This window comes from Megalobrama amblycephala, linkage group LG1 (genome assembly GCF_018812025.1).
Source record: "Megalobrama amblycephala isolate DHTTF-2021 linkage group LG1, ASM1881202v1, whole genome shotgun sequence".
Classification (NCBI taxonomy): domain Eukaryota; kingdom Metazoa; phylum Chordata; class Actinopteri; order Cypriniformes; family Xenocyprididae; genus Megalobrama; species Megalobrama amblycephala.
The window spans coordinates 27675080-27693148 of record NC_063044.1 but is presented as its reverse complement, the minus strand read 5'-3'; the positions used below and the strand labels follow the sequence as shown (position 1 = coordinate 27693148).

Sequence of the window (18069 nt, the reverse complement as noted above, 5' to 3'; positions counted from 1 at the left end):
TTTTGAAATCGTCCATCACTAGATATTGTTGAATAAAGACGTTATTTTGTTTTTTTGCTGCACAAAAAGTATTCTCATCACTTCATAACATTAAGGTTGAGCCACTGTAGTCACATGAACTGTTTTGAATAGCTTTCTGGGCATTGAAAGTGTTAATTGTCTTGCTGGCAATAGAGGCCTCACTGAACCATCGGATTTTATTAAAAATTTGCGTTCCGAAAATGAACGAAGGTCTTACAGGTGTAGACCGACTTGAGGGTGAGTAATTAATGACAGAAATTTCATTTTTGGGTGAACTAATCCTTTAATAAATATCCTGACGCATCCAAGCTTTATAATGGCAGCGAGTGATACCAATGAGTATGAAGCTGAAGAAACTGCATCCATCCACATCCATCCATCATAAATGTATTCCACATGACTCTGGGGGGTTAAAGGTGATAGAGAGAATTTTTTCGTCGACTGAGAATCCAAAGACTGTTACTGAGTTTTTGAAATGAGCGCATGCTTAAGAATAGCCCCCCTCCTTCACAGCTCATTTCAAAGGAACGCCTCCCAAAACTCGTGCACGAGTATTGGAACATCGGCATTCCATCGGCATTCGCTGTGTCGTGTTTTTTGGATTCATTATGTCGGACTCACCGCAGGTAACTCATAATCTGCAGTTGTTACTCCTGTCTCCTGACAAAAACATTGCATGCGGCGCCTGTGGAGTGTGGAAAGTTACTGGAGCGTGCAGCCGCGCGCGTCTCTCACAAGGAACGTCACGGCAGTGATTGACAAGCCAGAGGGCCAATCGTTTACGCGATGATCGCGTAAGCGATTGGCTGATGTTTTTAAGGCCCTACCTCGTGCACAGATGATGTATATTAATATTATTCAGTGCACCTAATAAATAGTCTTTTATCAGTTAGTAAAGACAGTTTCAAGTAATATTGCAAAAATGTATAAAACAAAACATCCTCTTTAGCACCTTTAATAAAGGCCCTCTGAAGCAAAACAATGCATTTGTTTGTAAAAAAAAAATAAAAAAATAAAAAAATACATATTTAACAAGTTATGAAGCAAAATATCTAGCTTCCGTTGAATAGGGAAGTTGTAGGACATAGTGTAAGCTTTTTGAACTGCGAGAGGCGTTGCGCTTTCTTCCTAAGTTGAATACTGAAGGCAGTCTGGCGGATGCTAGATATTTTACTTCATAACTTACTTTATAACTTGCTTCAGAAGGCCTTTATTAACCCCCTGGAGTTGTGTGGAATATGTTTATGATGGATGGATGTGGATGGAGGCACTTTCTTCAGCTCACACTTGTTAGTATCGCTCACTGCTGTTATAAAGCTTGGATGCATCAGGATATTTATTAATATATCTTTGATTGTGTTCATCAGAAAGAAGAAAGTCAAATACACCTAGATTGGCTTAAGGATGAGTAAAGCTTGGGGTGATTTTCATTTGAAAGTGAACTAATCCTTTAATGTGAGAGGAAAAGGTAAGATACAGCATATGAGTTACGGAATGCGACGTGTCCGGTTAAATTATTAAATTAAAGTTCAAGTTTACCATCAAGTTTACCCATATACTGGTCCACAAATGAGACTAGCACCAAATTAGGGATGTTCAATACAGCATTTTCAAAATCGAGTCAGTGGGTGGCCTAAACAATTAGTCAGCTAATTTGGGTAACACTTTATTTCGAAGGTCCACTTTAGACATTTTACTAACTATAAGCAACTTTGCAACTACATGTCAACTACATTAGTAGACTGTCTGCTTGATATCTGCTAACACTTTATTTTGATGCTCCCCAACAGATATTCTACTGACTAACTTTGCAACTACATGTCAACTTATTCTACTAACCTAAATCTTAGCACCTAACCCTAATCTAACATTCTACTACACAATCTACTAATACACTAATGAGAGTTAGTTGACATGTAGTTGCAAAGTTATAGTTAGTAAAATGTCTACAGTTGACCATTGAGATAAAGTGTAACCCTAATTTGATACAGCTACAGTAATGTGAAAATATTTAGGCACTTGTGAAAAAATTGATAAAGTGAGGATGTTTTCAAAAATTGGATTGTATTAAAAAAATCACTTGACTTAAATTAATATTTGGTATGACCACCCTTTGTGTTTAAAACAGCTTTTGTCCAAGGTACACTTGCAGACATTTTTAAGGTAGATTTGCAGCTATATTTCTCCAAGTGTCTTAGTGATATTGCCACAGTTCTTCTGGATTTAGTCTGTTTCAGTTTTTTCCATCTCTTCATGTAATCTCAGATGGACGTGAGATCAGATATCTCTATGTGACTCATACCATCTGTTGTCAGACTCCTTGTCAGTGTTGTTGTTCGATTGACATCACAGTTCGGTTTGTATGAATGATGTGAACGCAGTTTTCTGAACTCGAGTGCGCACCCGTGAACCCTACCCGAATCCCTATGGTACACTAAAGCAAAAGACAATGATAAGCATCTTTGAGGCCCGATTTCACAGACAGGGCTTAGATTAAGCCAGGATTAGGCCTTAGTTAAATTAAGTCATTTAAGTAGCTTTTGAAAGATCTTTTTTGAAAAATCTTGAGACAAAACAATGACACTGACATATTTTAAGATATATATATATTTTTTTTTTCAGTTAAAACAACTGAAACATGCATTTTAGTCTGGGACTACGCTTAAATCTTGTCTGTGAATCCAGAGGAAAAACTTCTCACCCGCCTAAGACTTTTGTACAGTATCGTGTAGTACATCTAAGCAGTAATTCATCTTGTCCTAAGCCAGTCATTTTTTTTCAGCAGGGATTACTAATCCAAACATGCATAATCCACCTTGTCTGGAGTGTGAATTGTGCATCTCCTGATGCTGCTGTTGCGTAATATCCATGTGTGTGTTTTTAGCGACCAACTGCTTCTGTCTGGACCCACCAAGAAAGACTGAGAAATCACAGATGGCAAATGACAAAGCATAATCAAAGAAAACAGCAACAACAAAAAAGGTTTTCCTCTGGGTGGAAGCAATCAAGCATCAACTAGCAATTATTTGATCACAAATGAGTCAGGTAGCCCTGGCAGCCCTTCAACAGAGGGAATATGGCAGACACACTCTGTCGATCCGCCCTGTTTTATGTGCGGCTGTTACAGCTTCTGCTGGCAAATATCCCTGAGACCGTGTGATAGTGTCTTGCAGTTTTTAATTAATGCGTAAGCCTGGCGATGTTAATTAAAACTAGACTGATCATTACCCACCAGGAAAGATCTTACGGACGCTCATCCTGCCGGCCAACAAACGCTGAACACAACTGAGGAGCTACAAGTAATCGTCAAGCTCAGATGCAATCTTTAGTGGGTTAAAAATTAAAAAAAAAGTTTTTCAATTGGGATTTATAGGTAAATAGCTGCATACTGAATTTATCTTTGCTTTGTTCAATATCATAATAAGGGCATTCATACTATTGAAAAGCACTTAAAGGGACAGTTCACCCAATAATTCTGTCATCAATTACTCACTCTCACATCATTCCAAACAAAAAACACAAATTATAAGATATTTTTATGCTCAACACTACTTGCTTGATTTACTTGCATTGGTTCTTGTGGAAGTTCTTAAATTGGTTCTCATGCTTGAGCTTCGGTTTACCAAATTTGAATGTTCTATGTATTTTCGCTGATCAATGTTTATATGCGAAATAAAGCCAAAATTAAATCTGTTCAAAAACTAGGAAAACTGCTTGATTCATACGGATTATTTTTTCGATATATGAACATTGCAGAGTTTTGGTTAAATAGACTTTCAATGGAGAGACAGAAATCTCTGATTTCACTTAAAAATATCTTTATTTGTGTTCCAAAGATGAACAAAAGTCTTAAGGCCCGTTCACACCAAGAACGATAACTATAACGATAACTATTAGTGTCCACACAATATTGTTCTGTTTATTATATGCACGTGCTACCACTTTAAATGCTCGAGCTCTTTAAAGCAGGACGAAATCTGATTGGCTGTAAATGTTTTTATCTTTCATAAGCTGGAAAAAAAAATTTTTTGAAAGTGATTCCAACAATATCGTTTCTCTGTGCCATCATTATTAGTTGTGGTATGGACTCTCCTATTCTTTATTTAAAACGATATTTAGAAATTTTATGGGTTTGGAACGACATGAGGGTGAGAGTAAATAATGACAGAATTTTCATTTTTAGGTGAACGATCTCTTTAATGCCTAAACAAAGTCAAAACATTGACACCCGGTTTCAAAGACAAGTCTTAAATCTAGTCCCAGACTAAAATGCATGTTTGAGCTGTTTTAAAGGATTAGTTCACTTTCAAATAAAATTTTCCTTATAATTTACTGACCCCCGTGTCATCCAAGATGTCCTTCTTTCTTCAGTCGAAAAGAAATTAAGGTTTTTGATGAAAACATTCCAGGATTATTCTCCTTATAGTGGACTTCAATGGGCACCAAACAGCTGAAGGTCAAAATTACAGTTTCAGTGCAGCTTCAAAGGGCTTTAAACGATACCAGACGAGGAATAAGGGTCTTATCTAGAGAAACGATCGGTCATTTTCTAAAAAAATGTAAATGTATATGCTTTATTTAAACAAATGATCGCCTTCCAAGTGGTTCTACCAAAACTGCACTTTCGTATTCTTCAAAAAGCTTACGCTGTATATCCTACGCCTTCCCTATTCTACTCACGGAAAAAACGGAACTGGCGCTGAGTTCATTCCGTAAGTAGAATAGGGAAGCTTTTTGAAGAATACGAAAGTGCGGTTTGGCGGAAACTAATTTTGACCTTTAACCGTTTGTTGCCCATTGAAGTCCACTATAAGGAGAATAATCCTGGAATGTTTTCATCAAAAACCTTCATTTCTTTTCGACTGAAGAAAGAAAGACATGAACATCTTGGATGACATGGGGGTGAGTAAATTATCAGGAAAATTTTATTTGAAAGTGAACTAATCCTTTAACTGAAAGCAACTTGCACTGATATGTGACTGCCATTGTTTGTGTTTTTGTCTAAGGTATGTTTATAAAAGCTACTTAAATGTCCTAATTGATCTAAGGCCTAATCCTGGCTTAATCTTAGCCCTGTCTGTGAAACTAGGCCTGAGTCCTGGTACTCATGTGGTGATGTGAGTTTGATTCGAGCGTGCCTCATTTCTTGACCCTATTCTATTTTTAACATACTTTTCATATTTCACACATGTAGAAAGACTGCAACTACATACACTATTATGGCCCCGGTATACTTCAAACGAAGTTCTTTTTCATTCTTCGTTTAGGGGTAAAACGAAGTTCGAAATGCATGACCAGCGATATACTGTAAACAAACATCTGACGCCGCCCACACTGCTGAGAGCGACTGTTAGATGAATATGTAAATATGTGCCGTGCACTTTCTTCTCAGTAACAAAATAAACAACAAAAATGAGAAAACAGCAAGCATTTATTATAGAAAGCATCAGAAAAGCGTCTGATCATAACAACATTGGTATGTTAGCATGAGCTCTGCAAATTAGCACTCGTCACGTCTACATATAGCACTTTATTCAACTAATTGCTTAAAAGCAAGCAGCTTTACAGTATCAAACATGAAAAACGGTGTTAGTGCCTCATTTTTTTACAAGCACAACTTCATTTTGTATTATAAAGCGGCTATCCAGTGTGTTCATGTTTTCACCCGCGGAGATCTTACCTCTACGAACTCAAACACACGAAATTAGTCAGAGACTCGTTCCACACGAGTGAAGGCGGAGCCTCGGCGCACACCTCCTATTACGTTATCATCACTGACCAATGGTAGTACGAAGGTGTTTTGCAGCTGGAGCAAACTTTTCCTGAAAGTTTCGAACTTCCAAAAAGAACACAAAACGAACTTCGTTTTGGCCTGATTTTGTTCGAAATGATGTCACATCAGTTCGTTCTTCGATTTCGTTTGAATTATACCGGGGCCTTTAATCCCTTTAATCAACATGCAACAGCAGAAAAACAGGTTTGTGTTGAAACACAAAAGGCTTAGTCCACGCCTCATAAATACACTTGGGATGAAAGTATGCAGGGGACGTTCTGAAAAACTGGTTCTCTATTGGAAATGCATTCATGAAAAATGAAAGACTGCAGTATCACTTACTTCATAGGTTTGAACAGAGCTTGTCCGTAGTTCTGGAATGACATGATGAGCTTCAGCTGAGTGCCGCCTGACTTCATAGCTGTGAAAAGAACATAATTACTGTAACACCAGCCGACCAGCTTTCTAAAAACAAGACAATATGTACACACACCCACACACTAACACAACCTTCTCTTCCAGCATTCATGCTAAATAGCTTTCGCTCTAACTCACACATGAATGTATTAGCTGTGATGTTTTGGAGTCAGTTTTGTAAGCAGCAGTGCATTTTGTAAGACTGTCAGCAAATCTCATGAACACAAGCAGATTCACAAGACTAAGAAACCATCTGCTGTTTATGAGAGTCAAAGAGTATGAAACATTTGAGATATGAGATATTTGCAAAGTCCCTTTAAGATAAGTCATTTCACTCGGCGGCCATCTTTGAAACGCCTCTCGGGCATGCAAGTGCAGCTCCTATCTCTTTGAATGGGGAAACATCAAATTCCCCAAAACTGTTCACAAGGTTTAAGGTCTTTGTACACAGAGTCCGAAATGCGCAAATTTCCGCACGTTAAAAATAAATACGACCTCACGTTGTGTCAATCACGTTTACAAACTGTCTCCGAAACTTTCGTCCATCATAAAAAAATTCAGATCAGGTTTGATTTTCTGCGTTTTTCCAGAATGCCATCTAGAATACAAAGAGATAGAATATAAAGACAGATTGTGCCAGTATAACTAGCAAAGCATCAAACTGAGCCACTGACATCCTGAAGTAAACTTTGAAATGCTTGGGATAATCACACAGCTCCTTGATGAGGTGGAACTCTCCTTCCTCTCTCTCTCTACGCAATCTCGGGATTGGATGGACCCAATATTTCCTCTATTTAAGAAAAGAGGACAACTAAATCATTCTCACTGCTTGAAGTCTCCATTTTGTATTGTTTTGCGAATTTTTTCGTAACGGATTCATTAATACGCATCGGACTCAGTGTGCAAGGTCTCTGTGCGAGACAAATTTTTAGGATCACGAATACGAAAAAAAAAACGCATATGAAATTTTCGGAATCAGTGTGCAAAAGCCTTTACGATTAAATTTCATATTTGAAATCACCAACAACTATCTGACTGTTTCTATAGGAAATGGAGCTTCTAACAGCAGCTCCAGTGATACGATGACTTTATGATTGGCCATTTTATTTAGAGGGCGGGACTTATTCCGCCATATTGCGCATTGCACTTTCTCCCAATCATAGTAATACGGTTGAACCGTCTTTTCTGTATAAATTTGATATTTCTGATATGATAAATAAATAATCAAGGCCAGTGATGTGATGCAATGATGTGATACTCATTTAATTAAAACTATTAACTAAAAACTTTAGTTTTTCCAGCTAGTTTTCATTTCTCATTTTAATTTAGTTGAACTTGATGTTTAATATAACTAAAACTGAAATAATATATTAAATTATTATATTATAATATATTAAATTAACTAAAATTAACATAAAAAGGGAAAACATACAATTATATATTTATATAAAATATAAATAAAAATTATAATAGCATCTAAAATAACACTGATTCATACATGCATTATAGTACAATGATGAAGATGTTTTCAAAATTCCTGAATTAAAGTTCATTAGGACATAAATTGGATGGAAATAAGTTAAAAAAAAAAAATGTGTTAAATGTGTATGTGGCATAAATGTTTTTCAAAATCAAATGTAACCTAGTCTAAGAATTTTAGACTGCATTTTAAACTTTTTGAAGATTAAATGAAGTCCCCTCCCAAGCGGTTTGCGTGTACACAGGCCTTTGGCAGCTTAACTTAGTCACAACAAATCATATTTACTACAAAGCGAATAATCCCCCAAAATTACACCATACTGTCTAGAGTGAAGTCATGTTTCTCGTGGCTTTCCCAGCTGGGGCTGTGTCATTGCATGTCTCTCATTTTCTTTTTTTTTAAGTGCCAGATCCAGACAGTCTAGTTCTGGAAGTCTTAAAACTATAAGCAAAGTCAGGAAACTGACCTTACATCAGCAGAAAACATGTTTTTGTCAGGCTGATTAATGAGATTGGACAGCAAAGATGGCTGATATGGCTTTACGTCGAGTAATCCAAAAATTCTGTATCATATTTCCCCAGAGGGCACCTGTGCAATTCTGCAGCATTAAAGTCTTATTGAACTCATTAGTGGAACAGAGCCATAATTCCGTAGCTCTTAGTGTTATTATCTAGTGTATCTAGGTCTACACATACACAAATAAGTATTGTTTAACTGTGCATCTTTTGATTTGCTTCAATCCCTGGAGAACTGCTCTATTTATTTGATTAAATGTGTCCTAAATGTTGCCAGCAACCCTATTTTAGTATAATTTTTTAAAAGCGCTGCAATCACAGCAGAGTATTTCACCAAGTGCTGAATTTATAACTTTAATTGATCCTAATATGACTAAAACTACCTAAAGCAAGGTGCTATTTGTTCCAGAAGCTGTATTGAACCACACTGTAAAAAGTGAACAAAGAATTCTTATTAGGAGGTGATTGTTTTTTTTTATTATTATATTTATTTTTTTATGATAAATACCTATGTGTGAACCCAAATATTCTCTGTGACACTAAAACACATTGCTATGTTTGAGGCGGTACTATCTGTATGTCTGACCAATGGCGGAGAGGGGGAGTGTTCAGGAAACCTGCTTGAAAACAGTCATTATTGTCAAAATTGTATTTGCCGTTGTGAAAATGTGTGCATAATTGTATTGAATGTGCACTTGTAGTGTACTTCAAATCTTAAAAGCATTTCAAAAAACGGTAATTGCAGATAATATCATGAAATAAAAGGCCACTTAAGTGCACTTGAAGAGAGCACACTTTCATGACTATGTTTCTTATCACACTTGAGTCCACCTAAAAGTGCAAATAATATAAAATTAAAATACATTTTTAAATCGCAACATTAAACATTACAGTCAGTTGAAGTATACTATTTTAAAGCATATTATTATCGTAATAAACACTCTTTTTGAAAGTATGCTAAAGTGGTGACACTAGTAGCACAGAAATTACACACGTCATCATCTATGAGCTATTTTTAATTCATATAGTATAGTTTCTTAAGTCAGAGGCTATTTTTATAAGAGCATCACAATACAGATGTATCAGACTGATGTGCTCAGGGCAGGAAAAAAGTACATAAAGATCTTCAGGTGGACTTTCAGACTAATGGAAGAAGAGTGGTTGTCAATCACACGCTCTCTTGGGAATAAAAGGAAGTGTGCATGCCGCTTCTGCCATCATTCTGCCTACAGAAATAGGTCCTGATGTTTACTAGCCATCTCAAGTGCCTGAGTGCATGCACACACAAACATGTCTATGTGGATCATTCTGTATACCTCACAAGCTTCTAAATAAAATATGTACAAATGGCACTTTACACGAATAGGAGACAAAATAGGGTCTGAAAATAGTATTTTTTCCCCCTTTTTCAGTAAATGAAGAGTGAAAGGACGTGTTTAACCTTCAAAAATGTCAACCACAGGAGGTCAAACTAAATATTATATGAGCAGTTTTAATTTATTTTAGAGATTTGCGACCTTGTTACCAAAACTATAGTCTTGCGTAACCAAACCCTCAGACTGACAGCTTTCATTGGCCAAGGACTGGCCAAAGGCTGTCTGACTGATATGTAAAGCAACCAATCACAAGTTGTTTTGTTCACCATCATGTTTAGGGGCGTTAAAATGTAAAGTTGATACAATAACATACATACCGGTTTACAACCAATAATTAATTCATTCAAAAATTTGCATTTAGTTGATCCTGATAAGCGCTCATTGTCACACTTGTAAACACGACAGCTTTCTTCTTCCATGAGGGGGTTTGGCTTCACGATGGCTTTGTTTCCAGGTGGACCGTTAAAGAACGCAACGCATATATCTTATATTTTATATCTTAAACAAAACATATAGTTTTTTAAACTATACCCATTTGGTAACAGGCTTACAGATTAAGCCAAAATACAGTAACTAATTAGGGGGCTAACTTGTTTGGGAGAAAATGTTTTTTTTTTGTAGTTCACTAATAGATTAAATTAATTTGTTTAACCTTTACAGTTATTCTTACAATAGCTTTGGTAACAGTGGAGAATGGTTGAGCTTCATTGACAGTGCAATTTCTGACAAAAAAATAATACCAACTTTTAACGTGTGTTTAAAATGAGCTATTTTTCATGCATATTAATCTTATGTTTGATAAGTTTATGTAACATATCGAAAAGTTTTCACTACCAAGTGTATTCTATTTGTGGAAAGTGCACAATTTTCTCAAATTATTATGATTTTCACATTCCTCATCCATTCAAACATGCGTATTGCACATCCATTCAATAAAGCCCCTTTAGCCTACAAAATTCATTGTAATTTAACCAAAATGACTACTTGCACACCATTGACCTAGTTGGCTCATGTCAACCACTTGGCAATAATTGCTTTTGGGATGACAGCACAGGAACTAGAGCCATCCAACTTCAGCTGGGCTGTTCCATTAAACAGGAGCAGCTCATGTACCTGAAGTTTCCGAACCTACCTACGCTGGTGATCCTCTGGGAGACCAGGTCCTTCAGGAGGGCCGCTATGACTGGGGTGTGTCTGGAGTACAGCTCATATCGGTTAATCCCGATGTGGAAGCGGAGCCAGTTGGGGTATGACTCAGCACTGGCCTCCCCTGCCGGACTGTACTCCTCCTCCTCCACGTTTCCCTCGTTATGCCTGTCGGTAAAGGACGGTGGAGGACATTACTCACTACTAGCACACATACTGCCTGAAAACAGGAAACCACATTATGGGTGAACTGAGTTTCCTTAATATACTGTACTTAGTCTTATAACATTAAGATGAACCCAAAATGAGATAAAAGCCATGCAACTTTGTGAGTGTAAATGTGTAAAATATAGTTTTTATACAGTCAGACAAACTAGCAGGACTTATTGCTATAACCAGGTGGAATCTGAGCTTAGTAATAACATAAAATATACTCCTTGTGAAAAAGAAGTACACTTTAGCATACTTTTAAAAAGTGTACTTATCACGTTAAAAAATATATACTTAAGTGCGAATGTGTTCGGACACTTATTTGCATGTTATTTACAATTAAATGAAAATGTATTATAGTTTAAATTTATATAAATGCAAACTGAACTTAAAGGATTAGTTCACTTTCAAATAAAATTTTCCTGATAATTTACTCACCCCCATATCATCCAAGATGTTCATGTACTTCTTTCTTCAGTCAAAAATAAATTAAGGTTTTTGAGGAAAACATTCCAGGATTATTCTCCTTATAGTGGCCTTCAATGTCCTCCAGATGGTTGAAGGTCAAAATTACAGTTTCAGTGCAGCTTCAAAGGGCTTTAAACAATCCCAGACGAGAAATAAGGGTCTTATTGAGCGAAACAATCGGTCATTTTCGAAAAAAAAATGTAAATGTATATGCTTTATATAAACAAATGATCGCCTTCCAAATAGTTCCGCCAAAACCACACTTTCGTATTCTTCAAAAAGCTTACGCTGTATGTCCTGCGCGTTCCCTATTCTACTTACGGAAAAAACGGAACTGGCGCTGAGTTCAGAACTGACCTTCAACCGTTTGGTGCCCATTGAAGTCCACTATAAGGAGAATAATCCTGGAATGTTTTCATCAAAAACCTTAATTTCTTTTCGACTGAAGAAAGAAAGACATGAACATCTTGGATGACATGGGGGTGAGTAAATTATCAGGAAAATTTTATTTAAAAGTGAACTAATCCTTTAAGAGTGTTTTTTGACCCACTTAAATAGGACGTAAATACATCTTGTATATGTAATTACATTAATTACTTATATTTTCTTTGAAATATGGTTAAAGTTAAGTGTGTTAAGACACATACCCCTGGTTTTACAGACGAGGCTTAAGCTAGTCCAAGACTGAAATGCATGTTTGAGCCGTTTTAACTTAAAGCAACTTTCAATTATATATCTTAAAATATGTTAGTGTTATTGTTTTGTCTCAAGATGCACACTAGTAATGTTTTTTCTAAGACACAATTATAAAAGCTACTTAAATTCCGTAATTAAACTAAGGCCTAATCCTGTCTTAATCTAAGCCCTGTCTGTGAAACCAGGGTATAGTCATTAACATGTACTCACTTTAAGCGCACTTATTGTAAGTGGCCTTTTATTTAATTGATATTATATTATCTGCAAGTACAGTATTTTTAAATATACCTTTAGGATTTGAAGTACACTACAAGTGCACATTCAGTACATTCATCATGCTTTTTTTTTCACAAGGGACCTAATAAAAACATGCAAGGGGTAGGCAGGACTTTATGATTGTTTGAGGGGCTGTTTACACGACACCACTTTCAACTAAAAACAAAACACTTTTTATAAACGTTCATTTACACGACAACGCATTTGTTTGTAAACTTTTGAAAACGGGTTTCAAAGTGCATGTTTTTGAATAAACTACAAAAGCACAAATATGTGAATACAATGAAGTCATGTGCATATGTATTAAGTGTTAAGTCTATAGGAGCGTAGTGTTTCTTTACAAAGTGACATCGCCAACTAGTGGCCTGGCATGAATAATACAGCTTTTTTAGTCATTTTCACAGATCTGTATTTTGACAGCGTTGTCGTCTGTATGCAAAAAACGCAATGAAAAGACTTTTCTGTTTTTAGTACATCATTGTTACCCTAAATCTACAGGATTTTTCTGTGTAGATTCTGTGTGCTTCAAAAATCAGCTTTATTTGACCTGAATTTGCTCTACTTTTATCTGAAGAGAGAGTGTAATTTATTTAAATTGTTTTAAGCTTTATTTATTTAAATTATACTAACATGCTAGCCTCAATGAATCCCATTACTGAATTCCAAAAACCGTTTAGTATACCGTTTGATGACTGTGAAAGCTATTTTATTTAAATGAAGGTTAGCATGTTTGAATGTGTTGGCTGGACTGATGCCACACTGTGATGACAGTGGAATGACTGAATACATCAGCTGTACTTCATTTCCCTGAGGCCCCTAACCTCACAATAACACACAAGCAAAAAAAGACACGAGTTCAGCCTATATATCTATAAATATTGCGTTCCAACAAAACATGAAAAGCAATATTAAACTGTAATGTGACAGCATCTGGATGACAGACTGTCACATGCATTTTTAGTGATTAACAAAACACTGTTAAAAAAGCCTTTTAACTCAACTGTTCCTGTTTAGTTAATCTGGATCTGGATCAGTCAGGCATGGTTAAAAGGCATGTTTAGTTAATTCAGGCATGGTTAAAGGCAGAGAGAATCAGCTCTCCCTGAGATATATCCCTGAGGACGCCAGAGCTTGCCGGGTGAAGAACAAAAAGAGAGGACACAGGAGCAAACAAAGGGCATGACACCAACAAAAAACCCTTCAGCTTAATGCATCTGACAGCTCTGAAGAAAACAACACATCACACCAGAGGAACAGAGATGGGTGCTAGCAGCAAAGCTTTAACACTCACAATGAGTCAGTATGAACTGGAAATTATAAAAGCCAGAGTATCACATCTTTCCACAACATATGTGCTCTTATTTTTAGCTCTACATTTAAAAATAGACGTACATCCCTCTTTTAATTATTACTTTCATTCTCGATTTTCATTGAGAATCTGACTTTATGACCTCTGGGTGTGACGTGAGAAACATTTCTTAGCTCTAGCCATTCTTGCCATTCTAGTTTTCCCAGTTGCTTTTGGATTTTCAACACTCTTTCAGAGTTTCTGTATAGGCGCATACCGTAGGTTCTTGACTACAAAAAAGCTATACAATGGGAACGACATGTTTGTTAAATATGATTCGAGAAATATGACCTAAAGTGAAACAGAAATACTCCACAAGATACCTGCATTTAAAACACATTACAAACGATTTAACTTACTTTTCAGCTAAATTTAAACAGGAAAACTGTGAAACACAAAACAATTCACGAAACAGCAAAAATGATCCCTTTATATTATCTTAATGTGTCATTTGTTAACTAGATGCTTAAAACCAACATACAAAACCACTGCGAGAGAAAACGCATTTTGTTTAATTGGATTTTTTTGACTATAAATCTTAAAGTTGTGACAACTTTCCTGCGAGACAACTAGAACCGCAGTCTCCATTAACATTGTAATTATGCATAATAACTGGGACATAGAAAATTGTTTCAAATGCATAAAAGCCATTTAAACTTGCACTTTCTATTCATCTTTTCCTGATGCTTTGGGTTTAAATATAAGAAATCGCTGTCAATGCTTTTCTTTATATTATCTCTTAAGAAGCAAGACTGGAGCAAGCTTTCACATTTCAGTATTTTTCAGGACAGATTTATTACGTCAAGTCAATTTTGTATACCATAGAAACATCTTGTTGTATCAACAAACTAAACCTATTGAACCATTTAGCAAGACATGGCACTTCATATAAGTGTCTTTCACTTCATATAAGTGTCTTTATAGGCTATGTACTAACATTTAGATTAGCCAATGCACTTATTGTGTACACATGTACTTATAATACCTACATGTAATTACAGCTGTAATTAATTTCTGAAATTACACTGTTGACTCTTTCAATACCCCTTAACCCACCCTTAAACCATAAAACCTGTCCCTAACCTTACCCGTATCCCACCTTCAGCAATACATGAACAATACATGTATTGAACCATACTTTTTTTTTTACTTAAAGACACCAAATATACAGCTCGACCTGTTCCTTTTTGAAATATGAAATCTCCAATGTAATATAAGTCATTTTCAGCAACATTCTTTTCCAGAATATAGACAACCTCCGTGTGTGACAACTAGCCCCGTTCTCTTTTAAATGTGACCATAAGACTTCAAAGCTCGTTTTTAAGCATATAACAAAATAACAATACGCCAGGTTTAAAGCAGCACTTGCCATTCTTGTTGTCCGGCAGCTTTGGGGTAGAATCTTATATCAGTGTTGAGGTTGAATAAGGTGTCATCTTCAGAGAGATGAGGCAGGTCAGTCTTATAGAGCGGATTCTCATAGAGCGCCTTCAGTCTGGAGGAACCCTGGACAGCTCTCTGCTTCTGTCCGCTCACGGTGTCTCTCATCAAACCCCTCTTCTCTGAGCCCAACTGCAGCTGTCTCACTCTCTTTTCAGACTCGGCTCTCTCTGTCACTTTCTCCCGTGAGTGCGAAGTGAGATTGGAGTTGGGTTCATTGCTGAAATCCTGCAGTAATCTCAAAGAGTGTTTATTAGGCCAGCCCGGTTCGGCGGCGGCGGCTCTGCCGCGCTGTTTGGCCCAGGACCGAGACTCCTCGCCCGGGGTGTGAGCGCAGGAGCAGCCGCCTCCTCCTCCAGCGCTGGAGCTCGAGCCCGCCGCGCGCTTCTCCAGCTTGGGTAACAGGTCTATCATGATGTGCATGGTGCAGGCGACCAGAAACACCATTAAAATCAACACGCGAAATTTACGGAAAAGGATCATTTTTATACCTTGCAACAATATAATACAGCCTATAATAAAGGATATTTAAGGGCGCATGTGGTGTCCGACTGTAATCCTCCTTATGATGGGAGATCCATGTTCAAAAATCAGGTGCAAAAATCCTGGTGTTTCCAGGTGTATCAAGACATATTTCTCTTCGGCATAGTTGCGCGGATGATTTTGGTTTAGATCAGATGTCCTGCCGCATCCTTACACCTTCAGTTCATCATGATAAAGCGCATCTGTAAAATGTCCCGGTAAATAATGACAAAGCACGAGAAAACCGCCGTTTGACTTCTCAAGAACCGCACGGATGTCGGATCAGCAGTCCCATGTGTGGATTTCTGCAGTATGTGAAGAGGGAGATAAAGTGCATTAGTTCTTCATGAAGAGCAGTCAGTGACAGGTGTAGATGTATCAGTGCCCTGTGTGTTAAATATTGGGATCCTGCCTCTCCTCGTCACAGCATTCAGATTGGCTGAGAGTCCAGAGACTCAAGGAAGAGCGACTCAAAAGATATTCAGCTTGGAATGTTGGTGCAGTTCCTTTCTGTGAAGACAGAGGGCGCTCGTGCGCATTAGATTTAACGTTACTGGTGAATGGTGGTGGTAAAACTATAGTAAAAACATTACATAATGCTTAATTTATCAGTAGATACAATGTGAATATTAAGGGAAATATATTAATCAAATGTTCTTAAATTTTTTGATTATTTAAGAAATCAGTCTAAATGAAAATCATGTCTTCATATGACCTGGAAAAAGTATCTCAATTAACATGAATTTACCCTCATTGAAGAAAGAAATTCGTACAGTTTTGGAAGGACACAAGGGTGAGTAAATGATGGCAAAATATTTATTTGGGGGTAACTATCCCTTTAAGATAGTGTTTGTTAATGTTATTCATGAAAAGTTTCAGTGTATGGTGTTGTGATCTGCTGGGGTCATCATTACCTCAGCATTTAAATATGTAAAGCCAACTTCTGTATATGCAATAAACACTGAGACTTAAGATTCAAATTAGTTTAAAGTACTTTCTAGACAATTTGAATACATTTTCCCAAACTGATGACATATTTTGAAAGATTAGCCTCATAAGAGGAGGATGTAATACTGTTGCCAGTTTGATATCAAAATGCATGAGGATAAAAACATTTTCATCAGAACAATGGCAGGATTTTATCATCAGACTAACAGTACACTACAAGAATTATGAATTTGATATGGCAGTTTGCCATGGTTTGTGTCTGGGGCAAGCATTTATCTTCTTTGCTTTGTCTTAATAAGGATTATTACTGACTCAAAACTAGCAGATAAGAAATTATGTCTCAAAATTAATTAAAGTTCACTATAGAGCCCTGGGGGTGACATGAGAGGTTGTAATATTTTAAATAACTATGATTTAAATGTTAAAAATCTATGCAATTATGCCAGAAAAAAAAAAAAAAAAAATTAGATTGTTGATGAACATCACCGTTTTAGGTTTAGGAATTGATTGCAAACATTTTAATTAAAAAGAAAAGGTATTTTAATCGACCTTGTCGAACTTTACAGTATCTATGTCTGCATAGAACTCAGTGTTATATGACAAAAAGTCCTGCTATATGTGTTGCCTTGCAAAAACTGGAACCCCTCTGTCTTCCTTTATCTCTGCTGCAGGATCTAAAGCAGCTGCTGCTAAAATTATCCCTAATATTTCCTAGATCTGCAGTTGAAGTTTTTGCAGGAATAACAGCAGAAATAGTTTTGCAGAAAAAAAAAAAAAAACATGTGTGGGTGTTTCTTCAGCTTCAGGGTTCATTTTTATTGAAACTAACAGATAAACAAAGTTTTTTTCTTTTTATTATGAAGGTCACATTAAAACTCTTGGAAATTGCTTAGTGTAGGAGAGCTATGAATATGGTTTCAGAAAAATTCCTTAAATATGATGTGTTGTGTCCACACAGCATACCAACTCTAAACTGTACACTGTAAAAAAATAAATAAATTCTGTTAAATTTACGGTAAAAAAAAACGGCAGCTGTGGTTGCCAGAAATTTACCGTAAAAAAATACGGTAGCATATTTAAGATTTAACTTAAATTTACAGTAACATACCGCAGTTCATTAACTGATATAATGTTAATTTACCAACCAATTGAAGAACTAATATCTGTACCTTTTTAATACACTGACAACCACCAAACACAGTGGCGATGAGAGTCACATGATGAATCAGAGTTCATCACAAGCAGCTTTTCCAAAAGCTGAGAAGGACAATACTAAAATATAGAAGGTGCACACAATGTCATTCACACAAACACTAAACATCATGGTAGCACACATGACATTACAAAAAATGCAATAAACATTAATTTAACAACATTAGATGCACATAACTAAATAGGGAAAAAAAACTAAAAACAGTAAATTCAACGAAAAT

At 36.4% G+C, this 18069-nt stretch overlaps 1 protein-coding gene across 2 annotated transcripts in view; it reads right to left on the bottom strand.

Annotated features, from left to right (window-relative positions):
- fam20ca (FAM20C golgi associated secretory pathway kinase a) overlaps positions 1-16229 on the bottom strand; it is a 76223-nt gene extending 59994 nt beyond the window's left edge. For both annotated transcript variants that reach the window (XR_007184499.1, XM_048187173.1), the window contains exons 1-3: positions 15096-16229; positions 10715-10896; positions 6137-6215 (exon numbers count right to left, since the gene is read on the bottom strand). Coding sequence is in view for 1 of the 2 variants with exons in the window: in XM_048187173.1 (XP_048043130.1) it covers positions 6137-6215; positions 10715-10896; positions 15096-15649 (815 nt within the window). In the remaining variant the exon portion in view is untranslated. The remainder of the gene's footprint in view (positions 1-6136; positions 6216-10714; positions 10897-15095) is intronic.
- Between the last annotated feature and the right edge of the window lie 1840 nt (positions 16230-18069).